Source organism: Penicillium lagena (genome assembly GCF_028827675.1).
Source record: "Penicillium lagena strain IBT 129212 chromosome Unknown utg000002l_segment0_segment0, whole genome shotgun sequence".
NCBI classification, from domain to species: Eukaryota; Fungi; Ascomycota; class Eurotiomycetes; order Eurotiales; family Aspergillaceae; genus Penicillium; species Penicillium lagena.
Genome location: NW_026623223.1, coordinates 5,518,179 through 5,539,357, shown reverse-complemented (window position 1 = coordinate 5,539,357; position 21,179 = coordinate 5,518,179). Strand labels below are relative to the sequence as shown.

At 56.2% G+C, this 21,179-nt stretch overlaps 10 protein-coding genes across 10 annotated transcripts; 3 read left to right on the top strand and 7 right to left on the bottom strand.

The window, feature by feature from the left end:
- Nucleotides 1-12: 12 nt before the first annotated feature.
- On the bottom strand, nt 13-640 carry N7510_005100 (uncharacterized protein; the record flags this gene model as incomplete). The annotated part of the gene is made up of 4 exons (XM_056977026.1): nt 13-191; nt 247-369; nt 456-475; nt 528-640. 4 exons carry the CDS (start codon nt 638-640, stop codon nt 13-15), a joined length of 435 nt encoding a protein of 144 aa, XP_056836982.1.
- Nucleotides 641-902: 262 nt separating this feature from the next.
- On the bottom strand, nt 903-2,537 carry N7510_005099 (allantoate permease family MFS transporter; the record flags this gene model as incomplete). Its single annotated transcript, XM_056977025.1, has 4 exons — nt 903-1,334; nt 1,382-1,784; nt 1,835-2,258; nt 2,312-2,537. 4 exons carry the CDS (start codon nt 2,535-2,537, stop codon nt 903-905), a joined length of 1,485 nt encoding a protein of 494 aa, XP_056836981.1.
- A 318-nt stretch (nt 2,538-2,855) lies between these two features.
- Nucleotides 2,856-5,164, bottom strand: N7510_005098 (putative C6 transcription factor; the record flags this gene model as incomplete). Its single annotated transcript, XM_056977024.1, has 4 exons — nt 2,856-4,028; nt 4,081-4,822; nt 4,879-5,001; nt 5,079-5,164. 4 exons carry the CDS (start codon nt 5,162-5,164, stop codon nt 2,856-2,858), a joined length of 2,124 nt encoding a protein of 707 aa, XP_056836980.1.
- Nucleotides 5,165-5,411: 247 nt separating this feature from the next.
- On the bottom strand, nt 5,412-7,068 carry N7510_005097 (cytochrome P450; the record flags this gene model as incomplete). The annotated part of the gene is made up of 3 exons (XM_056977023.1): nt 5,412-5,786; nt 5,841-6,163; nt 6,216-7,068. 3 exons carry the CDS (start codon nt 7,066-7,068, stop codon nt 5,412-5,414), a joined length of 1,551 nt encoding a protein of 516 aa, XP_056836979.1.
- Nucleotides 7,069-7,765: 697 nt separating this feature from the next.
- N7510_005096 (uncharacterized protein) lies at nt 7,766-9,412 on the bottom strand (the record flags this gene model as incomplete). Its single annotated transcript, XM_056977022.1, has 1 exon — nt 7,766-9,412. One exon carries the CDS (start codon nt 9,410-9,412, stop codon nt 7,766-7,768), a length of 1,647 nt encoding a protein of 548 aa, XP_056836978.1.
- A 1,072-nt stretch (nt 9,413-10,484) lies between these two features.
- N7510_005095 (uncharacterized protein) lies at nt 10,485-10,748 on the top strand (the record flags this gene model as incomplete). Its single annotated transcript, XM_056977021.1, has 1 exon — nt 10,485-10,748. The coding sequence occupies one exon, from the start codon at nt 10,485-10,487 to the stop codon at nt 10,746-10,748; it is 264 nt and encodes an 87-aa protein (XP_056836977.1).
- Nucleotides 10,749-10,990: 242 nt separating this feature from the next.
- Nucleotides 10,991-12,645, top strand: N7510_005094 (cation diffusion facilitator family transporter; the record flags this gene model as incomplete). The annotated part of the gene is made up of 4 exons (XM_056977020.1): nt 10,991-11,220; nt 11,276-11,326; nt 11,371-12,194; nt 12,245-12,645. 4 exons carry the CDS (start codon nt 10,991-10,993, stop codon nt 12,643-12,645), a joined length of 1,506 nt encoding a protein of 501 aa, XP_056836976.1.
- A 152-nt stretch (nt 12,646-12,797) lies between these two features.
- N7510_005093 (MYB DNA-binding domain protein) lies at nt 12,798-18,210 on the bottom strand (the record flags this gene model as incomplete). Its single annotated transcript, XM_056977019.1, has 2 exons — nt 12,798-14,677; nt 14,730-18,210. Coding segments are annotated over 2 exons (5,361 nt in total), but the record flags the coding sequence as incomplete, so codon positions are not given.
- A 1,042-nt stretch (nt 18,211-19,252) lies between these two features.
- Nucleotides 19,253-20,420, top strand: N7510_005092 (deoxyhypusine synthase; the record flags this gene model as incomplete). Its single annotated transcript, XM_056977018.1, has 2 exons — nt 19,253-19,474; nt 19,542-20,420. The coding sequence occupies 2 exons, from the start codon at nt 19,253-19,255 to the stop codon at nt 20,418-20,420; spliced, it is 1,101 nt and encodes a 366-aa protein (XP_056836974.1).
- A 67-nt stretch (nt 20,421-20,487) lies between these two features.
- Nucleotides 20,488-20,772, bottom strand: N7510_005091 (uncharacterized protein; the record flags this gene model as incomplete). Its single annotated transcript, XM_056977017.1, has 1 exon — nt 20,488-20,772. The coding sequence occupies one exon, from the start codon at nt 20,770-20,772 to the stop codon at nt 20,488-20,490; it is 285 nt and encodes a 94-aa protein (XP_056836973.1).
- Between the last annotated feature and the right edge of the window lie 407 nt (nt 20,773-21,179).

Sequence of the window (21,179 nt, the reverse complement as noted above, 5' to 3'; positions counted from 1 at the left end):
TCGATTTTGAGTTCACTGGACCCATTTATTGGGGGTTTTGCGATTGACAATGAGGCCAAGTTGAATCTTCTGGATACGCGATCGATATGTTACTGGCACATGTGTACATTTGATATTAGTTGCCGTGTCATACATAATCTCATCAACACCGACGTCCCCCGCCACGTCGTCCTCCGCCTCCAAATCCACCCCTATCAAAATGTCAGCTAGGAAGCATTATTAGCGCAGAGGATTTCTTCAACTAACCCTGGTCCAAAGCCACCAGGTCTTCGGCCACCAAAACCTGAACTGTAACCATATCCACCGCCCATGGGGCCTCCCCAGCCCCCGCCCCCGCCGTATCCCATACCCCCGTGATATCGACGAGCACTTCGACGCAATTAGTTGTAAGATCTAGTAGACGAGAAAAGTGGCATCTCACGGTGGTGGGCCCCAGCCCCCGCCGTAACCCATACCCCCATGATATCGACGAGCACTTCGACACAATCAATTTGTAAAATTTGGTAGACGAGAACAGGGGCTCTCACGGTGGTGGGCCCCAGCCGCCGCCCATCATGCCTCCCCCCATCATACCTCCTCCCATCATGCCCATGCCCATTGGGTGGCGACGACGGCCTGGAACGGAGAAACAGAGTCCCATTTTTGTATTTGGCGTGCGAGGCGGAGTTGTGAGATGATAAAAAAAATGCGGAGCACGTTTGCTCTACCCCTTGCTGGTTGAAATAGTAGACGTGACTGGACAGGTGCTCCAAAGGAAATTAAACCCAGGTTTGATTCAAGCTGGTATTGCATTTGATTCAGTGGAGATCTGCCATTTATTTGTATACCAAGTCTTGTACGTCATCTTCGAACCGCTCGCCACTGTTCATCGTGAACTGAACCCACTTCCCGCGTTCATCCTCTCAGTAATGATATTTAAAGTCAATGGCGCTGTCACCAGTTTGCATTCTTCGGGTATCTTCTTTTTCGCCACCGGCAATTTGCTGCTTGACTTTGTTCTCACGCCGCAGATACAACCCATAGCCAGTCACGGCGAGTTGTGCAACTACCAGCGAGCCTAGCGAGAAGGAGTTACCCAGCACATATGGCGAGGTGCGATAAACCTGGCCAACGACGATACCGGCGCAGTTACCCATCGTCTGCTGCAGTCCAATCTCCAAAGCTCGTCGGTAGTGAGGGGCGACGTTCACATTGCACCAGGCTACGTTCAAACCGACTCCGGTGTAAGTAGCGATACCGCAGAGGAATGTTGCGAAATACTTGACGGCCGTGTTGTCGACTGCCAGCAACAAAATATAGCCGATGATGCCAAAAACATTACCGACAAAGATGAACTGCAAATGGTCAGTCTTCGGTTTCGTCTGAAAATGCGATTTCGTACCGATGCAAATTTGGAATAACGGTCGGAGCAAAAAGCCACCGTCACAAACACAATGGCCGCCCAGATATAAACGGGGACCGTCAGCACGTTGCTCATCAGCGAGTCGTAGCCCATACCCTGCAAAATGGTTGGCAGGAAGGTGCTAAACCCGTACAGCAGTATATCTTGGCAGAACTGGATGAGACCACTGAAGTATAGCTTCGGATCGGTGAGGGCGGTCCACATCTCCTCCCAGTTAAACTCTTCGCTGCCCATGTACTGGCGCCGCTGCTCATTTCGCACGCGCATCATCCATTTCTCGTCGTCGGTCAGGAAGTACGCCTCAGCTGGGTTGTTGGGCAGGCCAAACCAGATGAAGATGGCGCAAACAGCACTGAAAACACCTTCAATCATGTACACCCATCTGATACCTCATCAGAGCTAAATTCAATTGGTTTTGGGCGGAAAACTCACCTCCATCCCGCCTTGCCCCCGATGCCATCCATCTGCAGAAGTCCATATGCCAGGAGGCCACCCACGGCACCCGAGATGGCCGCGCAGCTCATGAGATATGAAACGCGTTTCGCTTGCTCTTCACGGCGATAAACCATGGTTAAATACAAGTTCAAACAGGGGAATAGCCCGGCCTCGCAGGCGCCAAGTATGAGTCTGGTCGCATAGAGCGAGGCCACGGACTGAATAAACCCCGTGAAAACAGTCGTGAGCGACCAGACGAGACAGAGCCCGGTAAGGATGTTCCGCGGTGTCAGCTTCTTCATCAACACCGCCCAGGGAGCTTCGAATAAGACATAGGTCGCGTAGAAGATAGACACGGCAGTAGAAAACTCGCCGTCGGAGGCGTTGATGTCCTCAGGCATGTGGGCAACTTTGACGTTTCCTGTGCTCATCGGTGAGTCGAGGATATCCCATCGAGAAAGGGAGATTCCTTACCAATGTTCGACCGATCCAAAAAGCAGGACAGATAGGTGAGCATGATGATGGGGACAAAGGCCAGGTCCAGTTTGAGCAATAGTTTCCGCTCCTTTGTCGGGTCGAGCACTATATCCAGGGCCTCGCCCGCGCAGGGCTCGTCTAGCATGTCGAGATCTGCCTCTTTCTGGGCGGAGGGCTTTTGCTGCAAAGACATCGCATTGTCGTCCACGGCGTCGGGGGCCATGGGATGCAGTTTTGGGCACGAGGGGGAAGGGAGGTTGATAGTCTCCAAGAACACGGAGAACTACCGAGTTTAAACGATTGTGATGAGGAGGCCGTGGATCCCTGCCTGTTTGTACACTGCCGATCACTCATCGGGCCGAAACAGGCTCTGATAAGCACGCCGATCTGATAGGGGCCACGGAGTTTGGCATGCTCGTCACTGACTGGACTGCAGCGGATCTAGAAAAGTTGTGGCCGGGCATTGTGTAGAGACAGCGTCAAGCTCGTATGAGTATCGAGGTATATACACTCAAGGATGTGTCATTCCGTATGTACTACTCTAGAAGCAATCCTTCATTACGCTAGACAACTCCCCACCATAGTCGAACAAATACGCGCCGTTGGGCATGCGTTGCGGCCAGGGCTCCAACTGAGGCACTGGACCTGTTCCGACCCCCATGTTTGGGTCCTCCAGGTTGCCGACTGCTTCGAACCATTCCATCAGCTCCTGCGTCATCTGCGCGCCATCCAACGGGGTCTGGCTATGGACACTCCCGGTTGGGGCAGGAACGAGAGAGGCCTGGAGGTTAGCTTGGTGATCCATTGGACCCTCCTGCCGGTGCTTTTGCAACCCGAGACCCAGTTGTGGGCCGAGTTTGCGTAAACTGCGAATCGACTTCCATAGACGCCGCGAGATATACGACTTTGTCGAAAACCCCTTGACCAGCTCGAGCGCACAGTAGAATTCCTCCTTGCACGATACACTGAATTGGGTCGGGGCCTGCGCGACGGCAAGGAACAACACGGCAAGGGCCGAGACTAGGAACCAGTTGAAGGTAACTTGTTGCAACTGGTAGATGTCGGACGTCTCGTTGAGCCGGGTGATGAAGCGAATCGTGTCTTTGGCCAAATCCACGACGGTCTCGGATTCGGCAGGATGCCGTGCAATGTGCGCGGCCGTGTGCAGAACGGGTCGGTGGATGAGCATCCGTAGCTGGTTGGAGCGCAGGTAGAGCATGGCACGCAACCGCCGTAGGCTGCGCGGCCCTTCTGCGCCCTCGCCAAACTCGGTGGTACTCGGATGGTCGAGGCGCAGGGTGTCTGGGATACCCCTCACCCAAGTCTCCACCTGATAGTTGAGATATCCCATCTCGTCGTTTTTTATTTCATTGGTATTGTTGAATGCAGAGATAAATTTCCACACCTTCGCGGCGATGCGGCTGTACTGAATCATGACCTGAAGATATGGAGTCTTCTCTGACGGCTCTGGCAGCCACGGGTCGATGTCTGTATCCTCCAAGGCAAATGGCATGCCCGTCCCGAAGCTCCAGCGTATGTCAAGAACGTAAATCGACCAAAACAATCGTAGGGCACGGTCCTCGCCAACATTCACAATGGATGGATGGCTCAATGTCTCTCGTCGATGAAGGCCTTTCTCAAGACACATGCGCTCAACAATGCCGATGGTCCGCCAGGCGAGCGTCTCTTCATCCATCTGGAAATAAAATATAGACTACAAGGAAATTAGATCTGCCGCTTCTAGCTTGTACGGTGTGAGCACGTACCACCAGCATCAAAAAAATGATGCTTTTAATGTCGGGTGGACCCCAGACACAATTGTCCTGAACCTCGCGGACACTGTCAAAGAGAGCGATGGCCTGCTCGCTGCGACCACTAGCCTCGGCGGTCAATGCACAAGCAAAGACCAGGCGAAGAATATTGACATCTCCAAGTTCCAGCCCGCCCAACTTCCCATCAAATTGCACAGAAGATCCTAAAGCGCGATCCATCGGGCCGAAGAGCAGATGTACCTGCTCCAGCAGCTCGGAGAGCTCCAGGACTGGATACATGATCCCCATTTCTTCTTCATACACACGACAAAGCCGGAGGGCCTCACTTTTGGGCAGCATCCACAACGGATCCGTCGACTGCTGAGGCTCCAAGTTGTGATACAGTGCTGAAGGCGATGCCAGGGGAGACGGCTCCTGGGTCAAGTCACCTTCCTCTTCGCCGCCTTCATTGCGTTCCACGATCCCGCGGCTTTCGAGACTCGATTTAGCTAAGCCAAAGCTGAATGCGGAAGTGGTTGGACCTTGGAATGTGCTTTCTCGAGCTGTGGAGACACGCCGCAATGAACGCTGCCCTGACCATGGACCATGCGTGCTGACAGCGGGAGGGACGACAGGATGCGACCGACCCGCCACCCCCGGAGAGCTGTCGCCGCCGGCCAGCAACCGTACCGCAGCGGACAAAGAGATAATCTGGTCCTGCATACTGCTCATCTGCTCAAAGAGCTGCTCAAAATTCCTGGGTTATGCGCATCAGCCGTGGTTTTCATCAACGGGGAAGGTGCACAGGCGTACTCTTGCTCATTCAAGTGATTCGGAGGGGCATTTTCGATGTAGACACACTCGATACGCTGGCGCCCACAGCGTTGGCAGGGAGTTTCGCCATTGCACTTGATCTTGCGACGTTTGCATTCATTACTGTGCGGGACGCGGTCTCTGTTAGTCCCTCGGCTTGATTGACCCGGGGAGGGGGGGGGGTTTGACGGAGACGTTACCAGGCCTTGGCGATATACTTGCGACGTTTCTTGCGAGGACGAGCATCGGGCACATCGACGGGGTTGTCGTCATGCAGGGCGTCCATTTGTGTTTGGGGGAGAAATGGACCGGGGGAATTGTGGAGGAAGGAAGAGCGGCGGGAAGAAGAATGGATGGGGTGTTGTGGGGTACAAGTGGTCCACTAAGAGTCGCATTGATCATTAAAGAACTATAGAATCGACCTCGTATTGCTACATCCCCTTCTATTGTGAATCCATGCATCGTGAATGGTTTGGAATTTTGCAGTGCTCGACTACGCTCGTTAGATATATGTACAACGGCCCTCATCCGTCTCACAGGTCCTTCGTTCGCTCATCGCTCTCCGCGATCCACTTCTCCAGTTTCTCCGGGTCGCGCGGCATGAACCCCACCTTGAACGGCTTTGGTTCCGTCGTCAGTGCCGTTGGGATCAGATTGCAATCAATCGCATCCAGGATGGGCCGGTCGGCGCGATCTCGAGCCGGATGCATCCGAAATGCCGTAATCAGTCGAATAAACGCTGTATACAGTTCGCGGTTGGCCAAGTGTGACCCGGCACACATGCGCGAGCCCGCGCCGTAGCCGTAGTGCGGCGTGCCCGAGCCCTCGCCGAGCTCTAGGTAGCGCTCGGGAATGAACCGGTCCGCCTGCTTGAAGTGGTCCTCATCATAGTCGGCAGCCCAGGCGTTCTAGGTAGTCCGGTCAGCAAAAAATTCGAGAGGGTTCCAACAGATCGTACTGACCATGAAGAACGTAGTGCCAGCGGGAATCGTAGCCCCATTCCACTCAATATCCTTGGTGCTCTCTCGGGGCAGACAGATGGGTATCACGGTCCAGAATCGCAGGGTCTCCTTGACCAACGCGGTCACATAAGGCACCTTTTCTTCGACCAGGCACTTCTCCCAGGCATCGCCATCGGGATAGATTGACATGATCTCATCGTACGCCTTCTTTTGGATCCGCTGGCCGTCTTCCGAAGCCAGATAGGCAATGCCCATGATCAGGTTCCCTGGCACCGTGTCCAGACCGGCGGATACCATGGTCAGACATATCGATTTCACCTCCGCTAATATTCTCGTCAGCGGGTTCTCTTTGGACTGTTAGAAGGAAAAACTCACCATCATTGAGCTTGGCCTCGGGATCCTTCAGGATGTTGCCAGTGATGCACGGCTTGTCAGTCCCCTTCTTGATCTGATCCTTGAGCATTTCCAGCAGGTGGGTCAGGTACTTGTCACGGCGGACACGGAATCCGTCCGCCTCGCTGTTCATCTTGGGGAAGATGCGCAGCAGAGGGATATAGTCCTGCCAGTTGTTCGATGTACTACGGAAGTTAGAGACACCACGCTCGACGTCAACGATCTCCTTCAGGAGCTGATCATCCACATTGCCCTCAATCCGGAGGCCATAGTTGAGCGTCAGGCTGGTGTTGAGGGCAAATCGCTGGAAGTAGGCAGTGGGGTTGATGTCGCGGGTCCCATGCTGACTATCCCGGTACAGCTCCTTGATGCTGGAGTTGGCCTCGAGGTCGATGATGGGCATGTAGGACTGTACAGCGGGGCGGTTAAGTGCGGTGGCGGCAGCCTTCCGACGTCGCTTGCAGGACTCATCCCAGGGTGAGGTACCAATCGTGAATCCCTGCGAGCTGGAGACAACGCTGTGGAAGGTGTGGAAGGTGGGCCGCGAGATGAGGGCTGACTGGTCCTTGATCCACAGCTGGCGCACCGAGTCGAAACTGTTGGCAAATACGATACGCTTGTTGCCCATGCGCACTTGGAACACCGGACCGAATTTCTTCGCCCATTTGCCCGCGACGACTGCATGTTGGTCGCCCAGTTGCAGCAGGTTGCCGAACATCGGTACGCCCGGGATCTCGGGTATGCCCTTGATTTTGGGGACATCTGTGCGGTTCAGGTAGCGGATGATGAAGTAGACAACCGTCACGACGGCGATGGCGAGTGTATGGACCGTCATGGTGTAGAAACTCAAGTCGTTGCTCTCTCTCTCTGGCGGGGGAAGATGTCGGCTTTATTTATCTTTTGACGTAACTACCTCAACGGGGCATTTCCGGCTGGGGAACCCTGCACCACTCGCATGGCAGCCAGTCACAAGTATGGTCATCCGCTAAAGGCTGCGCGTCGATCGCGGTAGGGACGGAATGGGTGTTGTACCTCCGTTGGAGTCGAATTCGGTTTAGCGTATTTCAAGCCCCGGCCACTGCGATGTACTATGGAGCTAGTATATCCGTCAACCCACGTTCTCTTCTATCAGTCACTCTTCACGGCTGGCCATACAGATTACTAGTCACCTTGGCGATAGATGTAGTAGAGTTATTTATGTAAAGGGAGAAGAGGGAGAGACGCGAGTACGTCCGGTACATCCGCCCGAGTCACATGACTATCGAACGAAAGTACAAGGCGGAATGGTCATTCCGCGTCGGAAGTGCAGTGGAAAGATGTGGACACAGGGAGGCGGATCTATAGCAGCTGAACCGAGACGGAGTAATGAAATTGAGGGTTGAAATAACTCGGGGAATCATAAAAGACTAGAGGTATTGGCGTCACTAGATGTTGAATATCAACGACACTTCAGTGGGCGGGTATGTACAATCTCCACAGAATAGTGTCGCGGATGAAACGAGACGGAAAATGTACATAATGGCCGGGCTTCACTACGGGCCCAGGACGTCGAGCTCGCTCTTACTGGCTCGACTCACTCGCCGGCCGGCATTTCGAGCCCGGTCGGCAGCCAGCGTCTGCGCAAACTTACTGGCCTCGCGGATCTGCGGTCCCTTCCAGTAGAAGACGTAGATGGGAATAGTCACAAAAATGGCGATACAGCCCAAGATAGTGCTGGCCCACTGCAGGTGGAATTTGCCTCCGATATTCGAGTACATGGGTGTTGCGTACATGGCGGCAATACCTGCAAGGAAGTCTCGTGCAAACCCGTTCCCCCCAGTAGCAGAGGCAGAATAAGGTCCGTAGGCTGCCACCATGTAGTCGATCGTCGCCATGTAGATACCGTAATTGGCAACCGCGATGAGGAAGATAAAGATCAGAGGTACAATCCAAGGCGTATACTCTGGTCCCATCGATGTCCACGCAAAACCGAACAGGCCGATGGTCTCGAGAGGCGCAATGAAGAGCAAAATGAGCAACCTCCGCTCCGGGAGACGGGCGGTGTCACCCAAGGACTTCCGAACGTGGTGCTGGCGGGCCACATCCGGCACGAAGATGCAGTATGAGACGAGATAACCGACGACGATCGAGATGAAGCAGAGACCAATCTGCCACGCATTGAACTTCCACTGCTTAAATACCAATGTAAAAGACTCGATGCAAGTAAATATTAGTGCGTCGGAGAAGCCAGACAACAGCGAGAGGAAGAGCACGATGGGCTCGCGCAGGAACATTTCGAACGGGCGGCGCCAGACTCGCATAATCTCTTTGAAGCTCAGCCGGTTCTCCGCCAGCTCACTCGGTCCATAAACGTTCGGATCTTCACCCGTCTTCCGGCGCCGCTTGGCCTCCCTATCGACGAGAATAGTCGCTCGAGTCTCGCTTACGAACAGCAAGTGTGCAAGCTGAGTGACACCGCCGAAGATCAATTGGATCCAAAAGTTCCACTGCCAGGGGAGGTAGGACTGGATTAAGCCACCAAAGATAGGACCAATAGTTGTGCCACCAACCGACGACAACACCACATAGGCGACGGCGAACCCTTGATCATCAGCCTCCCACATATCAGCAGTCATACCCAGCGTGACGGAGCCACCGGCGGAGCTAAGACCACCCAGGGCACGGCAGACGACGATCGTGCCAAAGTTGGGGGCCAGCGCACAAGGAATTTGCCAGATGTTGACGAGGAAGAGACTGAGCTGCATGATCGGCCAGCGCCCAAACTCCTCGCTCCAGGGTGCCCAGAGTTCGCACCCGAAGGCGTATGCGACTAAGAAGATCATCTGGCCGACTCGAGCAGCCTGCTCGCTGATATCGAAATGCTTAGAGAGAGGCTCTACTGCGTTGGGGTACACGCTGCTGTTGAAGTTCATGGACATTTGCACGGTAAAGATGACCGTCAAGATGGCCCATTTCTTGTACCGGGGGAAGCAGAATCCCAGTTTATCATAACAATCCTCCTCTGTCAGCTCTCGCTTGCCATCAGACCGAACCTTCTCAGCTTGACCCGAGGTACTGCTGTCAGCATCAGTCGCATGCTCGGCCTGTGCGTCGGCAGGTTTTCGGCTGGACGTGGCCTCGAAGCCTTCTGCCTCCTCCTTTAGATCCGGGCCCGGGACAAGGCCATTTTCAGATGTCATGATAAATCAGGGTGTGGCAACACTCCGACAGGGGCTTAAAAAGCATGAATGATGGAAGGCTTGGCTTGAATCGCGGTGGGGGTAATGCTAAGAGCCGGACAAGGGAGGAGAATAAAATGAGAAGCCAGGAAACAATATGACGGCCATGTTCCTTTATATTTCATCATTGCTCACGGCCCCAGATCAACATGGCATCTCCACCAGGCCCTGCCCGCATACGTAATGTTCGCGGCGTGAACCCCAGAAAGTACTGGGATTCGATCCCTTTTGCTCTCCTTTCCGCCCACATGTTTGCTGTGTAAGCCTCAACCGCTGCATTGCTTCTCGTTTCAGATCCTCTCCATCGACACCAGATTGCGTGAATGCTGAATGTTCGTTTGCAGCCGTGAAGTGCCACCGCGATAGCATGTACGCTCAGCTATACATCATCCTCCGGCAGGATCCGCGGTGATTGGCACTAGCAGACCCCACTAAGATTTGTACCGCGCCTGTCGGGATACCGGAAATGGAATGGCCGGCGCCTAGACAAGTGGCGATCGAACGATGATGTAACGATCCTCTCGGCAAGGGACCTCGAAAACCGGTTCTCCTGCGTGAATGATTAAGGCTGGTTGGCTTGCGGGCTAACCTGGAGTTTCATCATGGCGCGGGAACAATCCGGCTATCATCCTTGCCCTGCAGGGGTCTGAGAGCTCACAGGGGCTTTCTTAGAGAGCGAACCTCGAACGATGAAAATATGGCGAGCGCCAGTACAGAATTGATACCACGCGCTCATCTCCACCGCTTCGTCTACTCCAAATGCGCCCGTCGGCCTGCCAGCTAGAGGAGACGCGTCCGACAGACCTGTCCCCACAGAACGCCTGATCTCCTCCACACTCTCGATCACATCCGCCGCAATCCCACAACAGCGCTTCCGGTTGCGCTCCGTATTTGTGACATGCCCCGGGCGTCATATCCGACCGTATAGCTCGCGGGCCTCCTCGTAAACGCACAGCCGCAGAATATCGTAGGTGCTGGCAGTGGTCATGGCGACGTCGCGGCCCCGGGACATAGGGATCTGGACCACATGAACATGAACCTCCATCGCGCAGAAGTTAGTTCCCCACACCTCGTCCTCGCTGCGGGTGACGAAAATGGTGATGCGATTGGGCGACCTGGAGTACGCGACGAGGTACGTCAGAGCATCCGCGTCTGCGCCGTGGGGAAGAGGGCCGATAATGAAGTGATGGCCGAGGCGGATGGCCTGGTTGATCCGGGGCACGCAGTGGGTATGGAAGTAGATCTCGCGCGGGCCGGTATCGATGGGGCCCGAGATGAAGGCAGTTGCAGCCGGTGATAATTTTATATGATATGTATTGTCGGTCAGGGAAGAGTACTTTGTGTTTGATCAAGGCCCCTGGAAGGGAGCCCGTGTTGCTCGCTGCTAGTCCATTGTTTGGTGTAAAATGTCAGCCAAGGGGGTGGTGGTTGTTTTGTGTTATTTTCGGGGTTGGTAACCCTCGCTATGCCTGGGAAACAAGGCCGTACATTATCTCTCTCCGTCGACCATCCGTAATACTCACTCCCTCACCATCCAGCATGGCTTCCTCTTCCTTTCTCCCGCTCGCCTCATCACCAACCTCCCCTTTGCTCCTGCCGCACCGTCCGAGTCTAGACCCGGAGCACGAGCTGCTGTCGACGCGTGGGCAGCGCCTCCTGGGTTTATTTCCCGCGCTGGGCCAGTCCGAGGCCCCCGTCCAGGAACGACCAACCTTTCTCCGACGGCGGGGGTCATTGTTGGTTGGACACAGCAATCCACGCTATGAATGGTAGAAGTTCCTCCCTTGCGGGTGGACAGGAAGGCCCGTCTGACGCAATATGCAGGCATCGATACTATACTCCGCCAGACGCGTTGAAGAAGATGCGCAAGCCCATGTATGCTTCTCCATCCGTTGGATAGCATGTCTGACAGGCAATAGACGCCAGTACTATGAGCGCAACAACTCGTTGATCTCGCAGTATCTGTATATCGATCGTCTACTGGACTCTTCCCTTCCACACCATCTAATTGCAGAATACAACGGCGGTCACCATCATCATGTCCATGCTCCTGCAAATGGTTCTTCACCGCCGACTGAAGCCCCGGAGGTAGCTTTACCCAATCCCAAGACCTCCAGGATCAAGCGCACGCCGCACAACCTCTATCGAGTTCCATCGGCCGATGAAATGGAGCCCTTGCTCTCGCCAACAGAGTCTGGCTGCGAGCATGTCATGCCCGACATAGAGTCGCCTGGAATCCAGTCACCCGAGGCGGAGGAACGCATGATCCATCTTGCGATCCGCGTCAATTTCATTGCCAACGTAATTCTCTTGATCTCCAAGATCGCCATTATGGTCCTCACCAGCTCCATGTCTGTCTTGGCTGGCCTGGTCGATGGCGTGCTGGACTTCCTCAGCACAGTGCTCATCTGGTTCACAGCCATCATGATCCGTCATCAGGACCGGAATCAGTACCCGATCACCAGGCGACGGCTGGAACCGTTGAGCGTGTTGATTTTCAGCGTGATTATGGTCACCTCTTTCTTCCAGGTCGGGCTGTCCTCGCTGCAGAAGTTGATGGGGGATGATCACCCTCTTGTCAAGCTCTCCCTCCCCTCCATTGGACTCATGGCCGGCACGGTGCTGATCAAGCTCCTCTGCTGGATCTGGTGCCGGCTGATTCCGAGCCCCAGCGTGCAAGTCCTGGCGCAAGATGCCATGACAGATGTCATCTTCAATACCTTCAGTATCATTTTCCCGTTAGGTATGTTACCAGAGCTCTTTCTGATTCATGGCTGATTTGATCCATGGTAGTCGGTACCTTTGCCAAACTCTGGTTCCTGGACCCTCTAGGTGGTCTCCTTCTCTCGGTGTACATCATGTGGAACTGGGGCTCAACAGCCAGCGAGTATATCCAGCGACTGACGGGCGCAGCGGCTTCGGCGAATGACCACAACATTCTGCTGTATATGACGATGCGGTTCTCGAGGGTGATTCTAAAGATTCAAGACCTAAAAGCCTACTATGCAGGTGATAAATTAAACGTCGAAGTGGACTTGGTGGTAGATGAGCGCATCGCTCTCCGTGACAGTCACGACGTCGGCGAGAGCCTGCAATACATGCTCGAGAGCGTGCCGACGGTTGACCGGGCCTTTGTCCATCTCGACTACGACCCCTGGAATCTGCCCAGCCATATGAACCAGCTGGATCGGTAAGATAGTTAAGGTAGACATACAAATCAGGCAATGCCATGCATCCATTCATTTGATCTTATTGTACACATGAAAAGTACACATCCCAAAAAGGTCTTGCAGGGTACAGACCTGATATGACAACGGAGATCGTGACAATCAAAAACTAGTCCTACTATACAACCATCATCGATTCCAGACCCTGCTGGAGACGCAATAAGAAACAACAAATGGGGACAGTCAACCAGTTCAGCGAGGAGGCTGCGATGGGGGAGGTAAATTATTTCCTTGGCTGTACGCACGTTGGTGTGTCGGCGGCGTAGACGCATTCTCGCCCGGTGCTGGAGGCCGTTGATGAAGCGGTGGGATAGATCCCGGTCCTGATGAGGGAGGCGGGTAACCACCGCCCACGGAATGGTGGAACGCCGGCGGCGGGGTGTACGAGCGACCAAAGCTCGCAAGTGAGGACATCGATCCCGGCCCGTTTCTTCGAGAGCCGTGCGAAGGAGGTGGTGGGGTGCTGTGCCCGTACTGAGGGGAACCGCCCGGCAAGTTGGACCGGTGAGGTTGTGAGCCACTAACCAAACCCTGAACATGCTGCTGGTAGCTTTGGTTATGGGGTTGCCCCGAAGCAGGAGTAGGCGGCGCTGCCGATGCATATGTTGACTGTGCATCTGAGGGGCGTGCGGGCATGCCAAGCAGACTGGAGGACAGTTGCTCGGAGCGCGATCCATAACGAGGTGGAGGCGAGCCGGGTCGGTAGATGCCTTCTCGGGAGCCAGATGGCGGTGGGGGCTGGGAAGAAGGCGGCTGGGAGAAGACATTAGGGTAGGACGATCGCTGCGACCCAGCCTGGGGGGTGGAGTCGGTGCTGGAGAAGGGACCGGAAGATTGCTCAAAGAGACAGACGGTTGAGAAGGAGCAGGCGCGTAGGACGAGAACGACTGAGACCCTATTGATGTAGCCGGGCTACCGCTCTGCTGTTGCGGTGCCGGTGGCTGCGAGCCTTGCTGCGCTCGCGGATCGAACCGTGCCATCCAGTCGTTGTTAGCTGAGGGACCGGAGCCAGCCGATGTAGCGCCGTAGCCAGGGTAGTCTGGATAGCCTCGAGATGATGGCGGATACTGCTGCAACGGGGCAGTGGGTTGATAAATAGACCGCGAGGGAGGAGTCGATGCAATGTGCTCGCTAGCAAACCGCTTTCGTTGCTGAGGCTCCTCCGGTTCGTCATTGAGAATACTCATGATATTGGAACGCTTGGCTGGCACTTGACGGGCAGACTCCGGAGCAGGAGTCGCACTTGGACGGGGAGCATCTTTAACAGGTGACAAACCGGGACGGGGGGATGGAGCGAGACCACCGGTTTGACCTAAACCATAATAAGGTCTTTGAGCAAAGGAGTCGCGGTGGACCGACGAAAGATCGAGTTCTTGTCTTTGCAGTTGCGACGGCGAGCCCGGACGTTGGGTCAAGCTGGGCTGGCGGGAATGAGCCGGTGGAATGAGGGACGCTGCCTGCTGCGCGGACATGTAAGCTTGCTGAGATGGGCCCATTGAAGCTTGCGGTTGCAACAAAGACGATGGTCCATGTGCTAGGGGATCCATCCGAGGCGCCGACAGGATCGAAGAGTCGCGACGATCCTCAGTGAAATACCCAAGACGCGGGCCCGGTATCCGATGGGATAGTCCTCCCCGATCACCCAGAGCAAGGCTGGGGGGCATCGTGGAAGCAGCAACGGCCTGTGCCAAAGGCGGATAGCGACTGCGATCCTTCTCCAATAAAGGTCGTCCAGGCATTGGCATGGGTTGAGGAGACAGAGTCCCAGGCTTGCCTTTGACGCCAAATCGAGCCTCTTCTGCTTCGGTCTCGCCATGTGGAGCAAGTGGACGGGGTACAATGGACGATGGAGTCGCCTCGTAACGTCGTTTGGGGGCAACACTGGGCACTGGAAGAGGCCCCGTAGGCTCGCCGCGGGCTTTGTTTTCCTCTGCCTTGATGAGGGACTCCTCAAAGTCTTTTTCCCGGAGTCGAGGCGGCGCTGGTAGTAGTTTTTCACCTATTTTATCCATGTTAGCCAGGCTCATGCATTATGAGCGATAGGTATTAACATACCATGACGGTCGTCTTGGTCTTCATGAAGTTTGAAATTCCCTCGAAATCGCGACCAAAATGTTCAAGCAATTGAGGAAAATCGCGTTGTTCCGGAACAGACCAGTAACTTGTCGGCTGCAACGACCCATACCCAGTTTCAGGCTGCTTTGCGGGCATATCTGTCTCAGTGGACTCGAAAACATACATCCCTTCTTTTGTTCGTCCACGCGGCGCCCTGCCTCGTGGCATGGGGATACTGGCCTCCTTGTCAACTGCATCCGCGGGCAGGCCTTCGAGCATGCCATCTCCACCCATCTCCATTTTGGCACCCATGGGAATTGCTTGCATTGCTTGGGCCTTTTGCTCTTGTTGTGCCGCTCTACCACGGCGCTGGGTGCGAGGACCACCGGCGCGTGCGCCACGCCGACCAGGCGGTTTTTCCGCGGCCTCGCCATCTTTGCCAGCTTGACCTCGCCGGGCGGGGGTACCATCTCCCACCTCATTTGTATCGCCTCCAAACGTGGGCGCCGCAGCGCGCCGTGGACGGCCTGTATCAGTGACCTGGGGTTCCTCTTCACCCTCGAAGTCTGGCTTGACCACACCCAGATCGGCGATAAGAGCGTTGGACTTGGGTCGGGAAGATTTGGCCTTGCCGCGACCCCGTCGGCTCCAGCGCTTGTTGAGCTTCGCTTTGTACTTAATTTCCTCCTTGGTAAGGTAGTAGTGGACAATACACTGCTGGAAATCTCGGCCCGGTAACGACTCGGCGATCTTGCCCCATCTCTTGGGATGTGCCATGAATGCATCCGTGAAGATTGTATGCTCCTCGGGGCTGAAATCGTTCGGACGTGGCACAAAGCCAAACACCGCCATGGCGTTTTCCGGCTCAATGATGTTGTTCACGTCCTTGTAGACGCTCGCTTTTTCCTCATGCGGCTCCATCATGTCTGGAATGACTGCTTCGCGGGACAAGTCAGGCCGAGCGGTGGCCATTTTCGTCCGACGGCGTTCCAGCTCCTCTTGGGCCGAAATTTCGGAGGCTTTCAATGCATTGAGGAAGTCAAGTTCGCTGTTGCCCTTATAACGGCGTCCTTCCCGTCCCTCGGAAATGGGCGCTGGCGTGGGCGGAAGGATGGGAGCGGGTGGAGAGACAGGACCAGGGGTCACGGACTTGTTCTGATCTTTGTGGCGATCTCGATCCCACACAGCAAGGCGCCAGGGCTTGTAGTAAGACATGTATTCTTCCCGCAGAGTCGCATTCTTCTTGGCGATCTCCTTTTGTCTCTTCGAGAGTTCATCTAGAAAGGTATCCTTGAGCCGGTCCCGAACCGTAGTATTTTCCTGGTACACCTCCATGTCAGAGATCGGTGTCGGAGGGCCGGAATGTAAGAAGGGTAGATTGTCGATGGTGATCTCTTCGTGGGATACAACAGGCGGAATGATGGTTTTGCCAATGGGTATCGGTTCACGTTCCAGCACAGTGGGTGCGAAGGAAACGACTCGATCGGCTGCCGAAGCTTTTGCGGGTTGTTCGTCCTTCTCCACCGATGGAACGGGTTCTGATGGCCGCTCTGGCACTGGTTCGAGTGCGATCATGCCAAGTAACTGGATTCTCATCAGGAGAGCAACGATAGTCTGATCTTCCAATGGAGGAGGAGGCATCTCCGCCCGCAGGCGTCGCATGTCTTTCTCGAATATCTGCTTTCTCTCCTCCAAGTAGTCCTGGGTGAAAACGATGTTCTCATCTTCCTCCTCCTCAGACTCATCAAAATCGAGGATGGGTGCGGGATCTTCAAAGTCTTCTCTTTCAGGGTCTTCCTTCTCGACTGTTGGCACATGCGGCGGACTGCGTCTAGAGCGGTTTGGTGATAGCTCGTTCCGCTCAAGATCGCGGGATCCGTAATGCGAATCTTCTCCAACAGAAGAGGGATCATGTTCATCAATGGATTCCCTCTTTGGTGGAGCATTGGCAATGGACGGGGCGCGTGGATAGCCTGGACGAACCCATTGTTTGCTGCCTTTGGGCATGCCGCGCTGGAGAGAACCTTGCCGCTGTTGCAGCGCCCGCGGACCGGTGGGAATGTTGGATGGCTGCATCTTTGGGGAGGCAGATAGTTCGCGGGATGCAGTTCGTGGATGTGGTAGTCGTGCGAAGGTGGGCGAAGAAGTGACAGAGCTCGATCTGCCGGGAGGCAATGGTTCACCAGGGATCGAATCCCGCTTGGTCATGGCAGCGGGAGCCGTCGGTGGTGACAGATCGGATAGATTTGTGGATGCTTTAACGACACGGCTCAACGGGTCCTGCTCGCCACGGCCCTCCTTTGGTCCTGTGGGAGGCTGCGCCGTTGGTTGGGGAGGCAGCTCGTTGTGGTCCTTGTCGGCATAATCGTTTCCCGCAGAGGAGCTTGGGATAGCAGCCGTCACTGATCCAAAGGCAGGCACTTGAGGAGCTGCTGGCGGAGGTGAGTGCTTGACGACTGGGGAAAGATCCTGCACCGACTCGGCACGCTCAGCATCACGACGAGGGTCTGGGGCAAGCGGGAGCGATGCTTTCCAGTCTTGATCTGCAGGAGCTTGGTCGGGGATGCGATCAGGCAGACCCACCGGGGCTGCATGAGGGAGTGGTGCGGGAGTTGAGCCACTAGGCGCGCGGCTCCCAGCTCGGCTTGGAGGTCGCTTCCAAGGGTCATTGGGCCGGTCATCACGATCCGGTCGTCGACCGTCCCAATCATCGCGCCGATCAAACCGGCGATCCAAGTCTCGGTCCCGCTCTCGATCTCGGATGAGGTCTCGATCACGATCGACTGGACGATCCCGTCCACGGTCTCGCCAACCATCGCGAGATCGACTCCGCCGGCGAAACGTGTCGCGGTCATCGAGATAGGGCGGACGGCCACGTCCGCGGCCTCCATCCCAATCCCCACGGCCACGACCTCGAATGGAACCACCACGCGGATGGCCACCACTGGAAGGAGGACCGTCTGGACCACCCGAGGACGCCGACAAAAGACTATCCCGAGAATTGCGTCGCATGCGCACCAAATCCAACTCACGCCCCGGAGGGTCTCTCATATCACGAAAGTCGCGCGTTGGAGAGCGCGATCGGCCACGACCAAAACCCATCCGATTCTCGCGCGGATCAAATTCTCGGTCTCGGCGGCCCCAATCGCGATCCATCTCCCGCCGAAAGGGGGGTGGCCCATCGCGAGTGTCTCGGAAGTCTCGATCTCGGTCGCGGTCTCTCGGATCACGGTCCCTGTCGCGGAACTCACCACGACCATAGCCTCGCCCTCGAGGGCCACCAAAGGGACCGCCGCGAGGGGAATCGACTAAGGCGCGCGGGCCGCGGGGCGGGTCTCTGCCAAAGGGAGCCGGGCTGGCATCGTCGGGGCCGCGAGGACCAGCGGGAGGACGACGGTCTCCAAAGCGCTGGGGAGAACGGTCGCGGGAATTAAACCCGGACGAAGGGGGGTATCGAGAGGACATCACCAGGTCATGCTATCTGGGGCAGAGCCTGGGCGACCGTTAGAGAGCTACAATCAAAGAAAAACAAACCCGGGCCCGGGGGTGGCTCCAGCTCGAAGAATGCGGCAAAAGGAAGATCTAATCCATCACATACCTGGAAGGGGAAAGGCGGGCACGTGATAAACGGTGCACGGGCCACGGGGGAAGGGCAATGTGACTAGGCCCAATCGGGAAAGGTGGCGCAGGGCTGGCGTGAACTTGGCGGTTGAGGATTGCAGCCTGAGCAAAAGGGGGCGCCTGTGATCGCCAGATAGATCCAGACGGATCGAAAACGGCGGGTGTGGTGGTGGTGGTGATTACTGGCAAGGGGGTCTAGGAGGCGGATAAGGAACAGATTCAAGGATGCGGGTCAGAGCCCCCTGCGCGATCATCGGACAGCAGAGGCGAACGCGGGCATGAATTTCGGGATTCGATCTGAAGATCGTGCCAGTGGCGGGCATCCAACGTGGATGGTCGTCTGGAGAGACCGACCGGGCAAGTCGCACGGATTCTGCAGCGGGTGGGTCTGGACTCGACTGCGGATGGGATCTGGAGAGAGTGAGCAATGGACCACGTAGGGGTGCCAGAGAAGATCCGCGGGAGCAAAAGAATGAAGATGGAAGGTGCGAAACGAAGATGAAGAGGAGGGAATCATGAATGGAGCTGAGAGAGAGAAACCGAGGAAGAAAGCATGGGCCGATTGGCGCGCACTGTGGCCTGAGGCATCCGCGGTGAATGGTTCACGCGCCGGCGAGTGTGGGTGGCCGGGAACTACGAAAGAGAATGAGTTCCACCGTCCTGTGATTTGCTTGGGATTCTTATTTCCGGAATCATTCTGGAATGGTGATTTGCGATGCACCGTTTCATTCTAATCTCGTACTTGTGTCCACCATACAGAATGAACAGCGCGGGTGCCTGAGGTATGATGCCTGAGGTATCCGCCTCCCATGCCTGAGGCTCTGATCCCCGCGGCCAAAAAAAAATCATTCTAGAATTCTAGAAGTCGACGTAGAAGCATTCGCTCTCCCAAAACATCATGGCCGCTCCGCAACCCTCGGACGCACCCCCTTCCTCCGCGACCGGCGCTGTGCTGGTCACCTCGCAGCCGGTCCCCGAGGGCTCTCAGGAAGTACGTGGGGTGGATTTTGATTCCTACGAGGGCCGCGATATCACCGTTGCCGAGCTGGTCGACAACTTGACCCATACGGGATTCCAGGGCAGCGCCGTTGCCGAGGCGGCTCGCATTATTAACGACATGGTAAGCCTACCTATTCAGCACCCCCAGTGGCCCGCCCGCGTCTGACATGGACTGTCCACCCCTCCAGCGAGCCTACCGTCACCCAGAAACCAGTGAAAAGACCACGATCTTTCTCGGCTACACCTCTAACTTGATCTCATCCGGTCTACGAGACACGCTGCGGTACCTCGTCAAGCACAAGCATGTGTCCGCCATCGTCACCACGGCCGGAGGGGTGGAGGAGGACCTGATCAAGTGCCTGGCACCCACCTATATGGGGTCGTTCACGACGCCCGGGGCCGGACTGCGGGCCAAGGGCCTGAACCGCATTGGCAACCTACTGGTGCCCAATAGCAACTACTGTGCCTTTGAAGACTGGGTGGTCCCGATTCTCGATCGCATGCTGGAGGAGCAGGAGGCCGCCAAAAAGAAGGCGCTCGAAACGGGGGACGAGGAGGATGAGCTGCACTGGACCCCTAGCCGCATTACGGAACGACTCGGTCGGGAGATCAACCACGAGGACTCGGTGCTCTACTGGGCCGCCCGCAACGGGATTCCCGTGTTCTGTCCCGCGCTGACGGATGGGTCGCTGGGCGACATGCTCTACTTCCACACGTTCAAGTCGTCCCCACAGCGGCTGCGCGTGGACATTGTCGATGATGTCCGCCGGATCAACACCATGGCCGTGCGAGCCGCGCACGCCGGCATGATTATTCTGGGCGGCGGCGTGGTGAAGCACCACATCGCCAACGCGTGTCTGATGCGCAATGGCGCGGAACATGCGGTCTACGTGAACACGGCGCAGGAGTTCGACGGCAGCGATGCCGGCGCACGGCCCGACGAGGCGGTGAGCTGGGGCAAGATCAAACCGGACGCGCGATCGGTCAAGGTGTACGCCGAGGCGACGGTGGTGTTTCCGCTCATTGTGGCAGCCTCGTTTGCGCGCGCGGGTGCCTCCTCGACGTAGGAGTGCGCGGGCCGCCGTCAAGTCTTCGATGTTTATCAGCGCTGCAGGGACCCGGCATGGATGATTATTACTCATCAACCATCCCATTCGTGCAGCCCAGGCTTATCACGAGAGCTGCCGACCCGCTTCCGTGCGGGAGTAGCGGTCGAGAACGACAGTCGAGAGGTCGAGTCGCCACCCGGCAGAGATAACCCCGTTCGCCACTCTGCACATTTAAGGTGGACGCGGAGTGGGGCCGGTCGGCTGGATCCACCGCCGATCGGGACGAGGAGGAGAGGAGGTTGAATTGTATTCCATAGAGACCATCATAGTCGCCGGGAGCATACTCGGCCAGAATGAGAATGGAGATCATGATCCCTTGAACGAGGGGGGAGTGTGTGGATGCAAGGAAGCGTCTCGGCCGACCATGTGTTCCCTGTGCCCGTCAGGCACCGGGCCCACCTCGCCGTCCCTCATTGGCTCCGGCACATCCCCCCGGTTTTCGTCTTTTCCTTCGGGGGCAAATGGGGGGGTTTTTTTTGGGCGGTCCTCACTAATCACTCATGTTCTTTTTCTCTTTCGCTCTTCCTCTCCTCTCCTCCGTCTCTTCTTCCTTCTCACGCTCCCACTCTCTTTTCTGTGCCCCTTCGGCTTCCCCCCCCACCATTCTTTTACATTCCCTGTCTTTAGATAAGCCTCTTATCGCTGGGGGAGAAACCGGCCGCGATAAGATCTAGTCCCGTTGGCAATTCGCAATCCAGCTGGCCTGTCGCTCCCGTT